This window comes from Scyliorhinus canicula, chromosome 13 (genome assembly GCF_902713615.1).
Source record: "Scyliorhinus canicula chromosome 13, sScyCan1.1, whole genome shotgun sequence".
NCBI classification, from domain to species: domain Eukaryota; kingdom Metazoa; phylum Chordata; class Chondrichthyes; order Carcharhiniformes; family Scyliorhinidae; genus Scyliorhinus; species Scyliorhinus canicula.
In genome coordinates, this window is record NC_052158.1 from 32,153,283 (window position 1) to 32,171,589 (window position 18,307).

At 49.9% G+C, this 18,307-nt stretch overlaps 1 protein-coding gene across 6 annotated transcripts in view; it reads left to right on the forward strand.

Annotated features, from left to right (window-relative positions):
• LOC119976356 (major histocompatibility complex class I-related gene protein-like) overlaps positions 1–14,841 on the forward strand; it is a 34,211-nt gene extending 19,370 nt beyond the window's left edge. For all 6 annotated transcript variants that reach the window (XM_038816834.1, XM_038816836.1, XM_038816835.1 and 3 more), the window contains 4 exons: positions 1,326–1,589; positions 12,102–12,209; positions 13,069–13,102; positions 14,680–14,841. In XM_038816834.1, coding sequence (XP_038672762.1) covers positions 1,326–1,589; positions 12,102–12,209; positions 13,069–13,088 — 392 coding nt within the window. In that variant the 3' untranslated portion in view covers positions 13,089–13,102; positions 14,680–14,841. The remainder of the gene's footprint in view (positions 1–1,325; positions 1,590–12,101; positions 12,210–13,068; positions 13,103–14,679) is intronic.
• The last annotated feature ends 3,466 nt before the right edge of the window (positions 14,842–18,307 follow it).

Below are 18,307 nucleotides of genomic sequence, written 5' to 3' on the forward strand. Positions count from 1 at the left end.
AGTCGGTGAGTGGGGGGGAGTGAGAGGCAGGAGTAAGGGGGGGACTGAGAGTCGGTGAGTGAGGGGGGGACTGAGAGTCGCTGTGAGGGGGGGGACTGAGAGTCGGTGAGTGAGGGGGGGACTGAGAGTCGGTGTGAGGGGGGGACTGAGAGTCGGTGAGTGAGGGGGGGACTGTGAGTCGGTGAGTGAGGGGGAGTGACTGAGAGTCGGGTGAGTGAGGGGGGGTAATGAGAGTCGGTGAGTGAGGGGGGACTGAGAGTCGGTGAGTGAGGGGGGGAATGAGAGTCGGTGAGTGAGGGGGGGGACTGAGAGTTCGGTGATTGTGGCGAGGGACTGGGAGTCGGTGAGTGAGCGGGGGACTGAGAGTCGGTGAGTGAGGGAGGGACTGAGAGTCGGTGAGTGAGGGGGGACTGAGAGTCGGTGAGTGAGGGAGGGACTGAGAGTCGGTGAGTGAGGGGGGTACTGAGAGTCGGTGAGTGAGAGGGGGACTGAGAGTCGGTGAGTGAGGGGGGGTCTGAGTCGGTGAGTGAGGGGGGACTGAGAGTCAGTGAGTGAGGGGGGGACTGAGAGTCGGTGAGTGAGGAGTGGACTGAGTCGGTGAGTGAGGGAGGGACTGAGAGTCGGTGAGTGAGGGGGGGACTGAGTCAGTGAGTGATGGAGGGTCTCTGTCTGTGAGTGAGGAGGGTCTGAGAGTCGGTGAGTGGGGGGGGACTGAGAGTCGGTGAGTGAGGGGGGGGACTGAGAGTCGGTGAGTGAGGGGGTACTGAGAGTCGGTGAGTGAGGGGGGGACTGAGAGTCGGTCAGTGAGAGGGGGGACTGTGAGTCGGTGAGTGAGTGGGGGACTGAGAGTCGGTGAGTGAGGGGGGGACTGAGAGTCGGTGAGTGAGGGGGGACTGAGAGTCGGTGAGTGAGGGGACTTAGAGTCGGTGAGTGAGGGGGGACTGAGTCGGTGAGTGAGGGGGGGGACTGAGAGTCGGTGAGTGAGTGGGGACAGAGTTGGTGAGTGAGGGGGGGGTCTGAGAGTCGGTGAGTGAGGGGGGGGACTGAGAGTCGGTGAGTGAGGGGGGGACTGAGAGTCGGTGATCGAGGGGAGGACTGAGAGTCGGTGAGTGAGGGGGGGACTGAGAGTCGGTGAGTGAGGGAGGGACTGAGAGTCGGTGAGTGAGGGGTGGGACTGAGTCAGTGAGTGTTGGAGGGTCTCAGTCTGTGAGTGAGGAGGGTCTGAGTCGGTTAGTGAGGGAGGACTGAGAGTCGGTGAAGGGGGTGATGTCTGTGGTTCTCTATCTCGATTTTCCTGTCCTGATTCCTCTTTCTTTCTCTCTCAGTTGCCCCCATCGTGTCCTTTACCCGTCTGGGTGATTCTAACCGGCTTTCCTGTGTCGTCACCGGATTTTACCCTCAAGCCATCGAGGTGAATCTGTGCAGAGACGGAGTGGTAATTGATGAGACCCTGTCCAGTGGAATCTTACCCAATCACGACAGGACCTACCAGATCCGGAAATGGGTGGCGTTTGATCCGGAGGACAAGGCTGAGTATTCCTGTCAGGTGGAACACAGCGGACTGAATGAGACACTGGTGGTGATTTATGGTAAGACCATTTCTCACTGTTAGAAGGACACAGCCTCAGATTAGGGTCACAGGAGGGAGGGTCAGTGTTGAGCTGGCAACCCAGGATGGGCTGAAGCCCACAGAACAGAGAACAAAAAAATCATAAATTTCAATGTGTCAGAGTCTTCACCCCACTTACTGAGTGAGCCTATCCTGGGATGTTACAGTAATACATGGCTCAGTAAATCATATGGTCATCTGAATTAGAGCAGCAGTTGGCAATTTCTCCCCTCGATCCTGCTCCACCCTTCACTAAGATCATGGATGACATGATTGCGACCTCAACTCCACATAACCACCTCCCCTTTCCAACCATTGAGTCCATTTTTTATCAAGTCTATTTTGTCATAATATACACATCAGTATATAATGGTGCAGACACACACTGACTGACACACTGCAAGACCAATCAACATACACAACACCGCAGCCAATCACCAGTTAGAGCACGCTCACTATAAAGCCAGAGGGCACTAGTTTTCCCGCTCATTCGGGATGCAGCCTCTGAGACGGACAGAGCTCGCAGCTCGTAGCACAAACCTTCATCATGTGCTAACAGATTAGACTGGTCAGGATAGGCATAGGTCTTCAGTTAATCTAACATATTGTCGACCCACACTGCAAGTATGTTCAACAGTTCTTCGTTTAATTAAATAGTGTTGTACTTTTACAAGTGCTGGTAGCCTGTCTATGTTACTGCTAAGATAAACGCAGTCTCCACAGATCCAGAGTACCCAACACATCATGGTACCAGTACGTGATGTTAAAATTTATTAGACCTACCTTCAAGTGATCTGCCTCTGACCTGCAATAAGGACAGCGTCCACCCCCCACCGCCGCTCCGCATCACCGGCAACCTTCAAACAGCGGTTCCAGCTTTACCTTGAAGCCACAGACTTGGAAGCTGCTTCAGACGCCAGGAAGATTGCTCTCTTCCTCTCCACGGCTGGGGACCACTCCATTCATATCTTCAACTCTCTCACTTTTGCTGAAGGTGAAGACAAGTCCAAATTGAAGACGGTTCTCCTCAAATTTGACAGTTACTGTGACATCGAGATAAGTGAAAGTTTCGAGCGCTTTGTCTTCCAACAGCGTTTGCAGGGTAAGGATGAACCTTTCCAATCTTTTCTCACCCGCCTTCGTATCCTTGCCCAGTCCTGTAATTACGGATCCACATCCGACTCCATGATACGCGACCAGATCATTTTCGGTGTACAGTCGGACCTCCTAGGCCAGCAGCTCCTCAAGGTTAAACAGCTCATCCTTACGATTGCCATCGAGATCTGCGTTCTGCATGAACACGCCACTAGCCGATACTCGCACATTCAAGCGGCTGAAACGGCGCGGCAAGGTCCCTACGAGGCAGAACGGGTGCAAGCAATCAAGCAACTCCAGAGCCTCAGCCTGGATCAGGGCGGCCATTTTGTGCGCTTTTCACGGCCTCCAGCGCATGCGCGCACTGAATGAGAGGACGGCGGCGCCAAAGATCGCACTGTGCAGGAGCGCACAACGTACGACCGCACCGCACATGCGTGGTGGCTCGCCAAGCGTTCTGACATCACGACCTGCGCCAACTGTGACTCCACCCACTTAAAGAGGCAATGTCCTGCAAAATCCCGATGCTGCCTATAATGTGGCAAGCTTGGCCACTATGCTGCCTTATGCAGGTCTGCTCAACCTACTACCTCTCGTCGCTCTAACCAGCTACACAGGAATGTCCGCGCCATCCAGCCCACGGTCACCGAGTCCGATTCTGACCTGATGCTGGACCTTGACACCGAGGACCCGAAAGCACCATTCCGGGTGGGCATCATTACCAAACACAAGATGCCCCCGAAGACAAAAGTCAAACCTCTCCCAATATTCAGCATTGATCCGGACGACGAGTGGCGTGCCACCGTCACGGTCAACCGATCCCGAATCCGATTCCGCCTGGACACCGGCGCTTCAGCCAATCTCATTGCGTGATCTGACCTCGAAAGCCTCCATGTCAAGCCTACCATCCTGCCATCAGCCTGCCAGCTATTGGACTATAATGGTAATGCCATTGCTGCCAGTGGCTCATGCCAACTTGGAAGCGGTGCACCGGTCACTAAAGGCTAACCTGCCCCTTGAAATAGTGGGATCCTCCAAAGCCTCCCTACTTGGTGCGCAAGCATGCAAACTCCTGAACCTTGTCCAAAGGGTTCACTCCCTATCACTTGCTGATGCATCTGCATCTCAGGACACTGACTTTAGGATTCAGCTGGATGCCATCATCAACCGATACCACAGTGTATTCGAGGGCATGGGCACACTCCCATACACTTATAAGATCTTGTTGAAACCAAATGCTACGCCTGTGGTGCACGCACCTCACAGGGTCCCAGCACCCCTCAAGGACCGCCTCAAGCAGCAGCTACAGGACCTCCAGGACCAGGGAGTAATTTCAAAAGTAACGGAACCGACTGACTGGGTCAGCTCCATGGTATGTGTGAAAAAACCTTCCAGCGAATTGCGAATATGTATTGATCCCAAGGACCTCAACCGCAATATTATGAGAGAGCACTATCCCATTCCAAAACGCGAAGAACTCACCTGTGAGCTGGCACGCGCCAAATTCTTCACCAAGCTAGACGCATCAAAGGGGTTCTGGGAGATCCAACTCGACACATCCAGTCGGAAGCTCTGCACCTTTAACACCCCATTTGGGCGGTATTGCTACAACTGGATGCCGGGATGCCGTTTGGTATCATCTCTGCATCGGACGTGTTCCACAGGATTATGGAACAGATGATGGAAGGTATTGAAGGGGTTCACGTCTATGTGGACGACATAATCGTCTGGTCTACCACCCCGCAGGAGCACATTGATCGCCTTCAACGTGTCTTCCGACGGATCCATGGCCTCCGCCTCAACAGGTCCAAATGCTCCTTTGGTCAAACAGAAATTAAGTTCCTCGGAGACTACATCTCACAGTTGGGCGTGCAGCCGGATGCGGACAAGGAATCTGCCATTAAGGCCATGAAGACACCAGAGGACAAGGAAGCGGTCCTCCGCTTCCTGGGCATGGTCAACGTTCTAGGGAAATTCATCCCTAACCTCGCCTCTCACACCACGGCTCTCAGGGACCTGGTCAAGAAGACGACAGAGTTCCAATGGTTCCCTGCCCACAAACACGAATCGTGGGAACTCAGGGCGAAGCTGACCGTGTTGGCATTTTTTGATCCGGCCAAAGAAACAAAGATTTCCACGGATGCCAGTCAATCCGGCATTGGAGCAGTGCTCCTTCAACGTGATGATGCCTCATCATGGCTCCTGTTGCATACGCGTCACGTGCAATGACGCCTATCGAACAATGCTATGTGCAAATTGAAAAAGAGTACCTGGGCCTTCTTACCGGCGTCGTTAAATTCCATGACTATGTCTATGGACTCCCAAAGTTCACAGTCGAAGCAGACCACAGACTGTTGGTCAATATCATTCAAAAAGACCTTAACGACATGACCTCTCGCCTGCGGTGTATTCTCCTTAAGCTCGGGCGTTACAACTTCGAGCTCGTCTACACCCCGGGCAACAAGTTCATTGACACTGACGCCCTCTCCTGGTCAGTCACCATACCCTGCAACCCAGCGGGATTCATTTGTCAGGTTGATGCTCATGTGGCATTCGCTGCTTCCAATCTGCCTGCCACGGATGAACGACTCATCCAGATTCGTTGTGAGATGGCCGATGACCCCCTGCTCCAACGTGTCATGCGCCACCTAACGGACGGGTGGTTCAAGGGCCAATGCCCTCAATTCTATAATGTTAAGGGTGACCTGACGGTAGTAGACGGGATTCTTCTCAAGCTGGACCGTATTGTCATCCCGCATAGCATGCACAACCTTGTCCTCTAGCAGCTCCATGAGGGCTACCTGGGAGTGGAGGTGTCGCCAACAGGCCCGTGAAGCAGTGTACTGGCTTGGAATCAACGAGGACATAGCTAATGACATGCTCAACTGCCCAACATGTCAGCGATTCCAGCCGGCCCAACCAAGGGAAACCTTGCAACCTCATGAGTTGGTCACGTCTCCCTGGACCAAGGTGGGCATCGACCTGTTCCATGCTCTTGGCCGGGACTACATCCTCATTGTGGACTATTTCCCAAACTACCCGGAGGTGGTAAGGTTGCACGACCTCGCCTCAGCTGCGGTCATTCGTGTGTGTAAGAAAAACTCCGCTCGACACGGCATCCCACTCACGGTCATGTCAAACAATGGCCCCCGTTTTGCCAGTCAGGAGTGATCCAAGTTTGCCAGACGGTACAACATCACACATGTCACGTCCAGTCCCCCTTATCCCCAATCCAATGGTAAAGCAGAGAAGGGAGTGCACATCATAAAACGGCTCCTGTGCAAGGCGGCCAATGCTGGTTCTGATTTTTACCTTGCCTTGCTTGCCTACTGCTCCGCCCCCTTGTCCACCAGCCTGTCACCGGCTCAACTACTCATGAATCGCACGCTGCGGACAACGATGCCGTCCATTCGTGTCCCGGACCTGGCCCACGTTCCGGTCCTTTGCCGGATGCAGCTGACTCGGGCCCAACACAAATCGGCCTACGACTCCTGTGCCACGGATCTCCCTGCTCTGGCTCCCAATGACAACGTCCCTGTCCAGCTTCCAGATGGTCGCTTGTCCTCCACTGCTGTCGTGCTCAGACAAGTGGCCCCTTGTTCATTCTTGGTTCGTCTACCGGACGGCTCTCTTCTGCGCCGAAATAGGCGGGCACTGCGACTCCTTCCGCGCTTGCCACATGATCTTCAGGTCCTGCCTCGCCATCACGACGACCCCATCATGGACTTTGCAGATCTCCCTGTCGCTCTGCCACCCTCTAAGTCTGACACAGTCCAGCCCATTCCAGAACCGGCGGCTCTTGACCCACCCTTGAGGCGGTCAACCAGAATTCGTCGCCCACCTCAGAGACTAAATTTATGAACTGTCTGAATTCATGGACTCTGAATTGTTTTGTTGCTCTCTTTAATCAACTCACTGGTTTGCACATAATGTTGTTCTATCTACTATTTTGTTGCATACTGTTCACCTGCACACAACACCTTCCAATGTAAATAGATTAGTGTTTATGTACATAGTCTTGTAAATATGCTTGCACATGCCACACGGATATATTATTTATTACTATGAACACATTTTTTTATAAAAGGGGGGGGAAGTCATAATCGGCACATCGGTATATAATGGTGCAGAGACACACACTGACTGACACACTGCAAGACCAATATATCTTTTACGCAGATGGGCATGCACTTTAAATATGGCACCACGGCCTTGCCAGCTCTATCAGGCCCTGACATGCCAGAATGACGGCAGACACCCCCCCCCCCCCCCCCCCCCCCCCCCCCAGATCTGTGCTCAGAATCCCTGAAAATGTGGTCTGAATTCCCGGTTATGTTTCTGGTGAGAAACACATCTGAACTGCTTCTAAAGCATTTACATCCTTTCCTACATAAAGACACACAGACTGTGCACAGTATTCCAGATGTGGCCTCACATGTACAACCACAACAAAACATCTCTACATTTATATTCCATTTCATTTGCAATAAATGGCAAAGTTCCATTTGTCTTCCAAATTGTTTGCTATCCCTGTGGACTAACATTTTGTAATTCCTGTACCAGGACACCCAAAGTTCTGTAATCTCTCTACTGAAGTAATAGGAGGCCTTGTGGCACAATGGGTAGCTCCCCCTATCACTGAGGCAGAAGCTTCAAGTTTGTGTCCAATGTCAGGACTTGGTGGTCATGGAAACAGCATTCAACACAATTCACAAGTTGATAATCAGCTCGGAAATCCTTCCACACTATTGCCCAAAGGGTAAAAAAAAGTACATAGGTGTGAAGATACGCAAACAACATTTAAATATTATGTTGCATTTCAGTTCTTCCTACCACCGTGGACAAGTTCATGCTTATCCCACGTATGACCCCAATGTACGGCAGAGAACTGGAACGAGATACCACAACAATTTTGCAATTTGGAAACTGCGAGGAGGAAAGGCTACCTGCTTTCCCCGGCACCATCCCATCCGAGAAGTAATTCCGCTGACAAATATAGATATTTTTTCACTGAAAAGAAACTTTATTATTAACACAGGACAAACTACATTAACATTGCCAAAAATACCTCACAGTTAACAGTTAAACAATTCTTAACAACAAAATGAAACACTTTAACTTCTAACATTCCTTCTCTATCTCTAATTAGGCAAAGCCCATGACAGATCAAAAGACACTTGTAAATAAAGTCAGCAAACACAGAGATATTTACAGTGCTCTTTGTGGAGAATTGCTTTCAGCGAAGGAACGAGACCCTTTCCAGGTCCAAAGACCTGGCTCCTCCCATTAATTACATCATCTGTGTCCCACTAACTGTCTTATAACCATCGTACAAAGGTTAAACACTTCCCCTCAATTATCTAAACCCCAGGGAGACTTGTTTCTGTAAACAAAACTCCATTAACCCTCTATAGGAAAGCAATTGGTTATAATCAACTATTATCACACTTTTACAACATCTTAATTGCATCCTTTGCAGACTCACCACCTGCTTGACTGTTAAACCCGGATTTATAAAAAAATTATTTCAACAGGTAAAAAAAAACTTATATATATATATATATATATAAAACAATTTCCTACATTGATCACACCATATTTCACTCCCATTTGCCATATTTTTTGCCGAGTCATTTAACCTGTCTATATCCCTTGCAGATTTCTTATGTCCTCTTCACAAAATTTCTTATTTATCTTTTTGTCACTGTCACATTTAGCAACCAAACATTAGGTGCCTTCTTCCAAATCATTGATATAAATTGTAACTAGTTGAGACTCCAGCATTGTTCCCCATGGCACTCCACTACTCTCACCTTGCCAAGCTGAAAATTACATTTTTATCCCTCCTCTGTTTGCTGTTAGGTAACCATCCTTCTGTCCATGCTAAAATGTTATCTCTTGCAGAATGAGCTCGTATTTTGCATTGTAACCTTTGATGTGGAAAGTGCCTTCTGGAAATCTGAGTGCATCACAATCATAGGTTCCCCTTCATCCATGTTGCGTGTTACTTCCTCAAAGCTTTCCGAGAAATTCGTCAAACATGATTTCCCTTTCACAGAACATGGGTGGAATTCTCACATTTTGAGACTAAGTGTGGTAGCTGGCAGCTTCTGTCCCATTGGCCAGAATGGAGAAACCGAGTGCCCCAGATTCGGCACTCAGAACCTCATTAATTATACATTTTTCCTCAAATCTTCCTGGCAGCTGATTCATCCTCCTACCCTCAGTTGATGTATTCGAAATTCCCGACAGCAAGCTCCACCTCTGGGACCGCGGTGCAAACATATTCTGCACTTGAGGAAATACGCAAATAATGTTGGATGTTACCGAGTGGAGACCCCTCGAGAAACTCGGGCAATGATTTTCCAGCCCCACCTTGCACTCCATTCCTTCTTGAACTGTGATCCTTTGTTGTGGTGTGTGCATGTGTTCCACAGCACAGTCCTGTCCAGGAGGACAGGGACCCCTGTACTCTCAAACCCCAGGAACAGCACTCACCTCAAACTTTTTGGTAACCTTCACTCTTTAGCAATTTGGTTTTAGACTGATGTAGTTTCATGCTGGCATGATACAAGATTGGAAGGCTGGACAGAATGGCAGTGGGTGGCTGGTTTAATGAGCATTCATGAGATGCAGATGACTGCAAATGGCATTCATGCCACAGCCAGTGGGAAGACCAACCCGCCATTGGGAGAATTACAATGTGAGTTTATGCCAGTGTGTTTCTGACTGTTTGGCTCTCACTAGGTTCTCCAACCCTGCCCACCACTAAACCCACTACAGGCAGGATGGAAGAATTCCACCCACATGGCGAAATTCTCTAAAATTGGTGCGATAGCCCGATGTCTGCGTCAAAATCGGCGCGAACCACTCCGGCGTCGAGCCGCCAGGAAGTTGCGGAATCCTCTGCCCTTGAAGGGGCTAACAGCGGCGTGACGCCAATCGCGACAGCGTGACCCATCACAGACGCGCGGGCCGTCATTTACGCCGTACGGCATCGCTCCACAAAAGACATCCCCGCCGGAGACTCGGCAGAATGGCCACCCGCCGTGCAGCGCCAAACTTCCAGGAGTGGGACATCGAGGTACTCCTGGGCACAGTAGAGCAGAGGATGGAGGCCCTGCACCCCGACATAGCCGCAGGTTCGCACCACACGTCAGCCGGGACCTGTGGAGGGAGGTGGCAGAGGTCGTCATCACCGTGGCCGTAACATCCAGGACAGGCAGCCAGGGTGAGTGCCCTCCACAATTTCCACCCCCCCCTCCCCCCCCAGATGGACGGCAAAGCCCTAGCTGAAAACCCCCCTCACCGATCCCACCCTGGCTACCAAATTCTCCAGCGCTGGTTTTTGGGCGGGGTGGATCACGCCACGCCGGTCGAAGGCCTTTGGCCAGGCCTCCCAGGCAATTCTCTGGCCCCAATGGACCGAGCGGCTGCCTGTTTTCGGCCAGTCCCGCGGGCGTGGATTAGACAAGGTCCATACTGGTGGGACCTGGCTTTGTGGGCAGCCTGCGGAGTCCGCGGGGGGCTCGGGGGGGGTCCCCCACGATGGCCTGGCCCGCGATCAGGGCCCACCGATCTGCGGGCGGGCCTGTGCCGTTGGGGCACTCTTTCCCTCCGCGCCGGCCTCTGTAAGGCTCTGCGATGGCCCGGTGTGGGGAAGAAACTCCCTGCGCATGCGCAGGAAACACAGCAGTGCTCCTGCGCATGCGCCACCTCGTGCCGGCTGTCGGAGGCCCTTCTGCGCCAGTTGGCGCGGCGCCAGCCACTCCAGCGCCAGCCTAGTGTGGAGGATTCCGCATCTTCCGGGCAGCCTGATGCCGGAGTGGTTCACGCCACTCTTTGGCGCTGGTCTGGCCCACCCCGTCGATTGCAGGATAATCCCGGCCAAGGATTTATTTCTCGAGGGATAGAAAATATAAGTTGGGAAGTCAGGCCGAACCTGTATTGATTGTTATTTGAGCACTGTAGCATTGTGGATAGCACAATTGGGCAGCACGGTAGCATGGTGGTTAGCATAAATGTTTCACAGCTCCAGGGTCCCAGGTTTGATTCCCGGCTGGGTCACTGTCTGTGCGAAGTCTGCACGTCCTCCCCATGTGTGCGTGGGTTTCTCCGGGTGCTCCGGTTTCCTCCCACAGTCCAAAGATGTGCGGGTTAGGTGGATTGGCCATGATAAATTGCCCGTAGTGTCCTAAAAAGTAAGGTTATGGGGGGGTTGTTGGGTTACGGATATAGGGTGGATACGTGGGTTTGAGTGGGGTGATCATTGCTCGGCACAACATTGAGGGCCGAAGGGCCTGTTCTGTGCTGTACTCTTCTATGTTAATCGCTTCACAGCTCCTGGGTCCCAGGTTCGATTCCGGCTTGGGTCACTGTCTGTGCGGAGTCTGCACATCCTCCCCGTGTGTGCGTGGGTTTCCTCCAGGTGCTGCAGTTTCCTCCCACAGTCCAAAGATGTGCAGGTTAGGTGGATTGGCCATGATAAATTGCCCTTAGTGTCCAAAATTGCCCTTAGTGTTGGCTGGGGTTACTGGGTTATGGGGATAGGGTGGAGGTGTAACCTTGGGTAGGGTGCTCTTTCCAGGAGCCGGTGCAGACTCGATGGGCCGAATGGCCTCCTTCTGCACTGTAAATTCTATGATCTATGACCCCGAGAGTACTGTGCACAGCTCTGATTTCCATATTGTATCAATGATATTGTGGCACTGGAGGTGGTGCAAAGATTGATTCGGATGATACCAGAAATGTGCGGGATTGCACATCAGGAGTGGTTTGACAAGCTGGGTATGTTTCCTCTTCGAAAAAGCAGGTCAAGAGGCGACCTAATAGAGGTCTCAAAAATTATGGAAGATTTTTATCGAGCAGATACAAAGAGAATGTTTCCTTTTGTGGGGTAGAGCAGAACTAGAGACGATTGATATACGAAAGTCACTGAGATTGCTAATACAAGAATGTGGAATTGGCTACCACAGGGGCTGGTTGAAGCAGACAGTATAGTTGTACCGAAGGGGAAGTGAGACAGGTAAGTGAGGGGAAAAGCAATATCGGATTACAATGGTAGATTTAGATGTGGAATGATGGGAGGAACTCGGGTGGAGCACAAGCATGAACTGGTCGGGCTAAATTCTGTTTCGATGCCACACATCCTGTGTACTCCTGATTCCCTCTCTCTGAATCTTTCTGTCTTTCTCTGATTGTTACTATGATTATTTCTGCCTCTGACTTTTTCTCTCCGATTCTCTCTTTCTCACTCCGTTGATTCTCCTGATATCACTTTCTGTTTGATTCTCCCTCTCTGACTCTCTCTCTGTGATTCACTCTTTCTCACGTATTCTGATTCCATTTTTCTCATTCTTGATTCTCTCGCACTCCCTCTCTCCTGCCCCTCTAACAGGTCTGAAATCCCAGGTTATGGTTAATGTTAGGATTGTCTTTGGAGTCCTCGGGATCATCGCTGTGGTTGTCAACGCCGTTGTGGTTGTCATCATCTACTTGAAGAAAGGTAGGAATCGGAGAGACATTGACAGTTCCTCATTGGGGGAGGGGGGAATGTGTCTATGGTTCTGGAACGATCAAGGGGTGAGCAGTTCAGACTGAGGGAAAGGGCTCGGGTCAGGGTGCGAGTGAGGGTCTCGGGTCAGGGCGAGAGTGAGGGTCTCGGCTCAGGACGGGAGTGAGGGTCTCGGGTCAGGGCAGGAGTGAGGGGCTCGGGTCAGGATGGGAGTGAGGGTCTCGGGTCAGGGCGGGAGTGAGGGTCTCGGGTCAGGATGGGAGTGAGGGGCTCGGGTCAGGGCTGGAGTGAGGGTCTCGGCTCAGGGCGGGAGGGTCTCGGGTCAGGGCGGGAGTGAGGGTCTCGGGTCAGGGCGGGAGTGAGGGTCTCGCGTCCGGGCGGAGTGAGGGGCTCGGGTCAGGGCGGGAGTGAGGGGCTCGGGTCAGGGCTGGAGTGAGGGTCTCGGCTCAGGGCAGGAGTGAGGGTCGTGTCAGGGCGGGAGTGAGGGTCTCGGGTCAGGGCGGGAGTGAGGGTCTCGCGTCAGGCGGGAGTGAGGGGCTCGGGTCAGGACGGGAGTGAGGGGCTCGGGTCAGGGCGGGAGTGAGGATCTCGGGTCAGGGCGGGAGTGAGGGGCTCGGGTCAGGGCGGGAGTGAGGGGCTCGGGTCAGGGCGGGAGTGAGGGGCTCGGGTCAGGGCGGGAGTGAGGGTCTCGGGTCTGGGCGGGAGAATTGGGCTCAACATTCTGTTAGAGGGGCTCAGTATGAGAAAGGGTCAATCTGTCCCTTTCACTCGGGGTTCCAGCATCTCTGAATTTCTTTCAGTTTTTCGTCACTCACTGAAAATTCCTTGTTTAACATTCCTTGTTTTACAGGGAGAGGGAAGAGCGTCTAAAATCCTACAGAACAGTAAGCTGATGATCAAACACCCTCTGAATCTGTGTGTAACTGTGTGAATCATTCTTCATTCTACTTCAGGCACACTGAGTAACTAATTGTTCTCTCTCTCTGAATGTGTGTGTCATCCTCTGTGTTTGTTTCTGTGTGTGTGTATCACACCCTCTGAGTGTACATGTATGACTGTGTCCCTCTGCTTCAGTAGGTATGTGTGTCACCCTTTCACTCTGTGAATCCCTCTCTCTCGTCAGTCCGTCTGTCTTGCTCTCTGTCTGTGTCTGGCGGTGTGTGTATAACCCTCTTACTCCATGTTTGTGACTTTCTGTCTCCTTCTGTTTTTGTGTCTTGCATGCTGTTTCTGTCTCTCTGAATGTGAATTGTTTGTATAAGGCCTCTTTTATTAACAGCGTCAGATAAAATGGAATTCTCATCCACCTGCGCTACCAGTGCCTGAGGTATGAATAATGTCGATTTATGTTGGGAGCAAATGCTTCTAGTTGGTACATCCTAGTTGGTGTAATAAATGTACAATCTGGAGGGTGGAATGGGAGCTCAGTGCATGTTCCTCAGTGTATAGTCATTAATGAGAAGCTCATTCAATTCAACACTGAGCTTTGAGACTGGCCTTTGAGAAATGACTGGTCTACAGTCTGAGGATGGAGATATCCTGGAGAGTTGGGGGGTTGCAGGGCAGGAACATCTCATTTGAGGCTGATGTCTCTTTCAGACTGGCCTTGAGGAGGTGGCTGGTCCTGTACAGTCTAGGGGTTGGGAGGTTTGAGTCTGGAAGCATCTAATCTTCGATGTGGCTTCCTGTCAGCTGATCAACATCCTTAAGGGAGTTCAGATGCCCAGAGCATCCGTTAAAATAGATTACTGGGGTTTAATGTTGTTGCTCTCCCGGGATTCTGAATTACTGAAAGGAGTTTGTAGGATGTTGTGCACTGGGAGGGGTATGGATCTGATGGAGAACTTGTTTTGGACTCCAGACATTGAAGAGATTTACTGATCTTGGAGAGATTGCAATGTAGATTTAGCAGAATGATACCTGGTGGCCCAATGGTTAAAGTAGGAGGAGAGGTTAAAGAAGTTAGAAGGTCAAGGGCAATTTGATTGAGGCTTTCAATATATTAACAGAAATGGAGTAGATAGAGTGATAAACCATCCCTGCAGTTTGGGAGGCTTGGAGGGGGCATAGTCTAATTGAAACCTGCCTCATGGAAACCGAAATTTGGAAATACTTCTGCACAAAACGGGTTGTAATGTTTTGAAACTCCCCTCCTGAAATTGAAATTGATGATCAATGAACTGCTAATACATCCGCTTGAAAACCCCGACAAATCAAAAAAATTAGCAATGAGACAAATATAGAATATATATGGATATAGGTTTCACACACCAGGCAAGTTATCAATCAATGATGGGACATGCTTTAGCGGGTAACTGGTGTTCCTGTGCCCTTCACTGGTTTCTGCTGGTGTTTGTGAGGTGGGTCTGTTGGATTTTGCTGCTGGTATTTTTTGGGTGCTGTTGGGCCTGCTGGAATTTGCTGTCTTTCTATAACCACCCATGTCTTTCTCTTCCCCCAGTGTCCTCCTGTGTCCTGGGCTGGGAACCCAATGTTGCACTGCCGGAAATCATTTGGAGGAGTGGAAAAGAGCATTGAGCGCCATTGACTCTTTGACAACATTCAAAAATACGAGTTATAGAAAATGAATAAAGTTGTTTATAATTAAATAAATAAAGCCAGAGTGAGTGTGTCCGATCTGAAGTTAACATCTCAGTCACCCAGCCTGAGTTTGAATTAAGAGGGCAGTGAGCCCCATATGATGACCAGGATCAAGTGGATGAAGGGAGTATAAAATAAAGGACTGGGTAGCTGATGAATTCTGAGGGCATGTTCGAACCACCAATGTTGCAGACAAATTGTTACAGCAAAAGATAATTAAAATTTCAGAGGCAACGGCAACCTCCAAAAATCAGCCTTGAAGATTGTTCAGTAAACCTCATGTGCATAGACGAGGAGAGACTGAATGGGAAGATAGCGACAATGGTACCTGGGAACGGGTTTAAATAGATTAAGGAGGGACACTGTCTTGTCTTCTCCCCCACATTGGGGTCAGACCCCAAAACCGGTCCATTAACATGTTGATTATCTGAGACCTTGAAATGGCTGTCTCGGCCAGAATGGGAGGTGGCACTCAGGGCGTACCTAAGCCATAAATGGCCCAAATGGATAAATCATTTTGGGAAAGAATTAAAGGGCCTGGGACACACTGGACAGCGACAGTGGGAAGAAGCCCATAGGTAAATGCATGCCTAAAAGTGAGACACCCGTGGCAATACTTACTTACACCCGAGAATTAAATGATAAAGAAATGGAGATTGAAAATTTAAAGTGAGGGCAGCACGGTGGCGCAGTGGTTAGCACTGCTTCCTATGGCACTGAGGACCCGGGTTCGATCCTGACCCCCGGCCACAACAACAATCCCAAAGGCAAAGACCCAGTCCACTGGTGCTCCTTCCCTTGGAAGGACCACAGATGCAGGAATAGGGATATGCCTCCATGGCCCCTGTTACAAAGGCCACATAATGTTTTACATCAATTTCTTCCTTTTGCAACCTTGAGATTTACTTCGTGCTGCATGGTAGTGATAGTATCACTACTTTATGATCCTCTGCAGTACCGCCTGTCATATCCACCTTTTCCTTTGCAGTCTTTATAACCATTGCTCCTGCAATGTCCATAATTCTATTTTCACTGATGCATGAATCCTGCTGTAGAAATGTGAGGTCAGTTTGAAAACTATTGATATATGAAGCCAATGCAATAATGTAGGTTTCATAGATGCTGGCATTTCATTTTTTATACGTCCATAGTTGTGAGTCAGGACTGCAAAACTTCATCAAACTGTTTTTTATAACTTCTGCAACATCACTACCAAGGGAACCTTTGTGCTTGAATTTGCATTTTTTAAGCCGATGGCCAACCTTAATCTGGAACTCTCAGGATATAACCCGAGTGTGTGATGGTGTCAGGCCTCTCCGATGTCGGTGTGTTGCGCTGGGCGGGATGGTGTGCGATGACCTCTTGTGGATGGTGAGGTAGGAGGGCCGTCCCGCTGAATTCTTAAACATCCAAAATTACAAACCTACACTGGTGTACTGGGAATACCATAATTCTGAATGGATTCACTGGCCAGTCACAGCAAGGAGTGGATATCACACAGCTAGACTTCAGATTTAGAGGGCAACACGGTCGTGCAGTGGATAGCACTGAGACTGTGGTGCTGAGGACCCAGGTTCGAATCCCGGCCCTGAGTCACTGTCCGTGTTGATTTTGCACATTCTCCCTGTATCTGCCTGGGTTTCACCCCTACAACCCAAAAGATGTGCAGGTTAGGTGGATTGGCCACACTAAATTGCCCCTTAGATGGAAAAAAAAATAATTGGGTACTCTAAATTTATTATAAAAAATAATTCAGATTTGGAGGTTAATTTTGTTTTCATCCAGCCTTTCTCATAACCCTAAATGTAGAAGCAGAATATATTCTTGGCTCCGACATGATGACAAGTTTTGATTCATCCTTTGACCAGCAGATGGAGAATTTGGCAGAAGTACAGTGGATGTTCCCACAGGAGCTTACCCCGAATGAATATGTACAGTCGGAGAATTGTGGATCAGTCCCTCAGTTCTGACGGATGATCCACGAGCACAAGAAATTATTCAGCAACGTGTTGAGGCATTTGCAACTCGCAAACATGACTGTGGCCAAATGCTGGGAGAAATTGGGAGAGAAGGCCCAGACCCCAAGCCACAAAAGTAGTACGGCTTCCTCAAACAGGCAGAATGTGGAATTCTGACTGTAATAACAGGCTTGTTACGAACAGTTTGATGAAGTTTTGCATCCACAAATAATTCACTGATTTGGCCAACAAGAAAGATGAACGGATCCTGGTGACTGACAATTGACAATCGAGAATTAAATAAGGTTAATCCGTTGACCGAATCCCAGGTCACAGCTAGCCCTGAGACTATGTTAAAACAGACCCCACAAAATCAGTACTTCACTGTATTAGATAACAGTAATGGTGGTTTAGCACATTGGGCTAAATGTTTAGCTTTTAAAGCAGACCAAGGCAGGCCAGCAGCATGGTTCAATTCCCGTACCAGCCTCCCCGAACAGGCGCTGAACTGTGGCGACTAGGGGCTTTTCACAGTAACTTCATTGAAGCCTACTTGTGACAATAAGCAATTTTAATTTTCATTTCAATTTCCTTGCAAAGGGAATGCCAGTATAAATTTGCATTTACCTTCCAAGACCAATAATAGACACGGACTGCTCGCCCCAAGCGTTTCACAATTCACCTCTAGTCTTTCTCCAAAGACGAGCCCAAGGACTCAAACATTTTTCCTGGCCCAACTGTTTGGTTCAATGCGTAGACGACTTATTTCTGCAAAGAGATGGGAGGGAGGACCACCTACAGCTTCTAGCCTAGTTGTCAATGTTACTCACCTCCCTGGGTCTAAAATTGAACCCTAAGAAAGCTCAAATCATGAAGCCCCAAGACACATATTTAGGAACAAATACGTATTTATGGAAAACAGGAATTAGAGGGAAAATATGGAGAAACAATATTAGACTTCTTGTTCCGAGAGATGTAAAGTCCCTCCGATCCTTTCCAGGATTAGTCGGCTTTATCGCAAAAGCCGCTTTGTCGGTACTCCTCAAGAAGGACATCTTGTGGTAATGGATGGAACGACAGACTCAGGTTATTGTGGACCTGAGAAAGGCTTTCGCCAAAGCCCCAGCTTTAGAACAGAGAACATACAGTGCAGAAGGAGGCCTTTCGGCCCATCGAATCTGCACCAACCCACTTAAACCCTCACTTCCACCCTATCCCGATAACCCAATAACTCCTCCTGACCTTTTTGGTCACTAAAGGCAGTATATCATGGACAATCCACCTAACCTGAAAATGAATGAAAAAATGAAAATCACTTATTGTCACGAGTAGGCTTCAATGAAGTTACTGTGAAAAGCCCCTAGTCGCCACACTCCGGCGCCTGTCCGGGGAGGCTGGTACAGGAATCGAACCGTGCTGCTGGCCTGCTTGGTCTGCTTTAAAAGCCAGCGATTTAGCCCAGTGAGCTAAACCAGCTACTGCACGTCTTTGGACTGTGGGAGGAAACCAGAGCACCCGGAGGAAACCCAC